The following is a 2,961-nucleotide window of genomic DNA, read 5'->3' as shown; positions in this document are numbered from 1 at the left end:
CCCAGTGCCCCCGGATTTGTGCTGGGTTTGGCCGTTGCACCATGACCCTGGAGGCAATCCGATACTCGAGAGGCTCCTTGCAGATCCTGGACCAGCTGCTGCTGCCCCAGCAAAGCCACTATGAGGCGGTGGGCTCAGTGCGCCAAGCCTGGGAGGTCATCCATGCCATGAAGGTGCGGGGCACCCTAGCCATCAGCCTAGTGGGCTGCCTCAGCCTCGCCGTGGGACCTGGACTCGCTGCACTGGTGGCCTTTGTGCGCGACAAGCTGAGCTTCCTCGTCACCACCCGGCCCACTGCTGTCAACATGGCCCACGCCGCCCACGACCTGGCTGATGCTGCAGCCCAGGAGGCCGAGCGGGAGGACGATACGGGAGGAGGCAGTCCGGGAGAGAGTGATCCGTTGCACCGAGGACATGCTGGAGAAAGACCTCAGAGACAACTGGAGCATTGGGGATCTCGGAGCCCGCCACCTCCTGGACTGGGTGGCCCCCAACGGTAGCAAGGTGACTGTGCTGACCCACTGTAACACCGGTGCTCTGGCCACTGCTGGCTATGGCACAGCCCTAGGTGTGATCCAATCACTGCATAGCCTGGGCCGCCTGGAGCATGCTTTCTGCACCAAGACCCGGCCCTACAACCAGGGAGCCCTACTGACGGCCTTCGAGTTGGTCTATGAGCAGATCCCTGCCACCCTCATTGCCGACGGCCTGGTAGCTGCCGCCATGGCCCATAGGGGCGTGTCAGCCGTGATCGTGGGAGCTGACCACGTGGTTGCCAAGGGCGACACAGCCAACAAGGTGGGCACCTACCAGCTGGCCATTGTCGCCAAGCACCACGGCATTCCCTTCTACTTGGCTGCCCCCAGCTCTTCCTGTGACCTCCGTCTGGAGACCAGCAAGGAGATCATCATTGAAGAGCATCCGAGCCAGGAGCTGACCGATGTTAATGGGGTCCGGATTGCGGTACCCAGGATTGGAGTTTGGAATCCTGCCTTCGATGTCACCCCCCATGACCTCATCACTGGCGGCATCATCACAGAACTCGGGGTCTTTGCCCCTGAAGAGCTCCGAGCAGCCCTAACCACCACCATCTCTTCCAAGGATGGGACCTAGATGGACCCTAGATGTAACCAACTCAGCCCTCCCTAGCCTGCCTCTCTAGGATTTTTTTTTTTTTTTTAAGGCGGGGTTTTACCATGTTGGTCAGGCTGGTCTTGAACTCCGGACCTCAGGCGATCCTCCCACCTTGGCCTCCAAAGTGCTTGGATTACAGGTGTGAGCCACCACGCCCGGCCCCTCTCTAGGATTTTTAATAAATTTCTTGAATGGTTGCCCCAAAAAAAAAAAAAAAAAAAGCAACCTGCAGTTAGGTAGGCACTTGCATTCCTTCCACAGGATTTTTTCAGGCACTGCTGTAAACTCTGGGGATGTAAAAGTGAGCAAAGCAGGCATCTCTGCCCGCCTAGAACTTACATTACATTCTAGGGAGGAAAGAGATGGGTAACAAACCAGATAAAAAATAAATCTTTGTTCAGATGGTCATAAGGGCTGGAGAGAAAAATAAATCAGGAAAGAGGGATGGGACCTGAAGCTTACAAAATTTGAGCCTCCATGCCTCTCCCAAATATATATTGAATGAATTCAAATTTAAGTCCAGGACCTAGGAAGGGGAGCATTCAGGACCAGTTTTTTTGTTTTTGTTTTTTGTTTCTGTTTTTGTTTGAGACAGTCTCCTTCTGTCACCTAGGCTGGAATGTAGTGGTGAGATCTCGGCTCACTGCAAACTCCTGGGTTAAAGTGATCCTCCTGCCTCAGCCTCCAGAGTAGCTGGGATTACAGGCATGAGACACCATACCCGGCTAATTTTGTATTTTTGGTAGAGACGGGGGTTTCTCCATGTTCATCAGGTTGGTCTTGAACTCCCGACCTCAGGGGATCTGCCCGCCTAGGCCTCCCAAAGTGCTGGGATTACAGGTGTGAGCCACCCTCCTCCAGCCTTGGGGCAATTTTAAACAGGGTGGGAAGGTATCAGTATAGTAGAGACTTGGTGGTGAGGGAGGGAGCCCTAACTCCCTGGGGGAAGCCCTCTGGGGGAAGAGTGTTCTAGGCAGGGGAACAGCAAGTAGCAAAGGTCCTGGGGCAGGTGTGATCCCAATGGCGAAGAAGCCAGCATGGGCCAGGCACAGTGGGGCGAGCCTGTAATCCCAGGTACTCAGGAGACCAAGGCAGGAGAACTGCTTGAGCTTAGGAGTTTGATACCAGCTTGGGCAACATATCAAGACCTTGTCTCTATTAACAAATTAAAAGAAAAAAGAAGCCGGGTGTGGTGGCTCACAACTGTGATCCCAGCACTTTGGGAGGCTGAGGCGGGCAGATCACGAGGTCAAGAGATCGAGACCATCCTGGTCAACATGGTAAAACCCTGTCTCTACTAAAAATACAAAAAATTAGCCAGGCATGGTGGCGCATGCCTGTAGTCTCAGCTACTCGGGAGGCTGAGGCAGAAGAATTGCTTGAACCTGGGATGTGGAGGTTGCGGTGAGCGGAGATCGCACCACTGCACCCCAGCCTGGGTAACAAGAGCAAGACTCCGTCTCAAAAAAAATGGGGTACAAGGAAAGGGAACCTTGCTAAGGTTTTGACCTGAGCAACTAGAAGGGTGAGGCTGTGATGCACTGGAGTGGGGAAGTCCCTGGGAAGAGCAGCTCTTGGGGGAAGATGCGGAGTTAGGCTTCAGAAGTGTTCAGTTTGAGATGCAAACTCAGCTCCTAAGTGGAAATGTTAAAGTAACAGCAGAATGGAGTGCATGGGAGAAGTCAGGCTAAAGGTGTAAAAATGGCCAGGCGTGGTGGCTCACGCCTGTAATCCAAGCACTTTGGAGGCCAGGGCGGGCGGATCACCTGAGGTCGGGAGTTCAAGACCAGCCTGACCAACATGGTGAAACCCCGTCTTTATATAAAA

The 2,961-nt window shown here is 54.0% G+C and overlaps 1 protein-coding gene across 1 annotated transcript; it reads left to right on the top strand.

Moving 5' to 3' along the window:
* Positions 1-26: 26 nt before the first annotated feature.
* LOC108318169 (methylthioribose-1-phosphate isomerase-like) lies at positions 27-1,154 on the top strand. The gene is given in 2 exon segments (XM_037745886.1): positions 27-371; positions 373-1,154. Coding segments are annotated over 2 exon segments (1,071 nt in total). The 5' UTR covers positions 27-41; the 3' UTR covers positions 1,114-1,154.
* The last annotated feature ends 1,807 nt before the right edge of the window (positions 1,155-2,961 follow it).

The sequence above is a fragment of the Cebus imitator genome, unplaced genomic scaffold (genome assembly GCF_001604975.1).
Source record: "Cebus imitator isolate Cc_AM_T3 unplaced genomic scaffold, Cebus_imitator-1.0 Scaffold216, whole genome shotgun sequence".
Classification (NCBI taxonomy): Eukaryota; Metazoa; Chordata; class Mammalia; order Primates; family Cebidae; genus Cebus; species Cebus imitator.
This window is presented reverse-complemented; position numbering and strand designations above follow the sequence as displayed.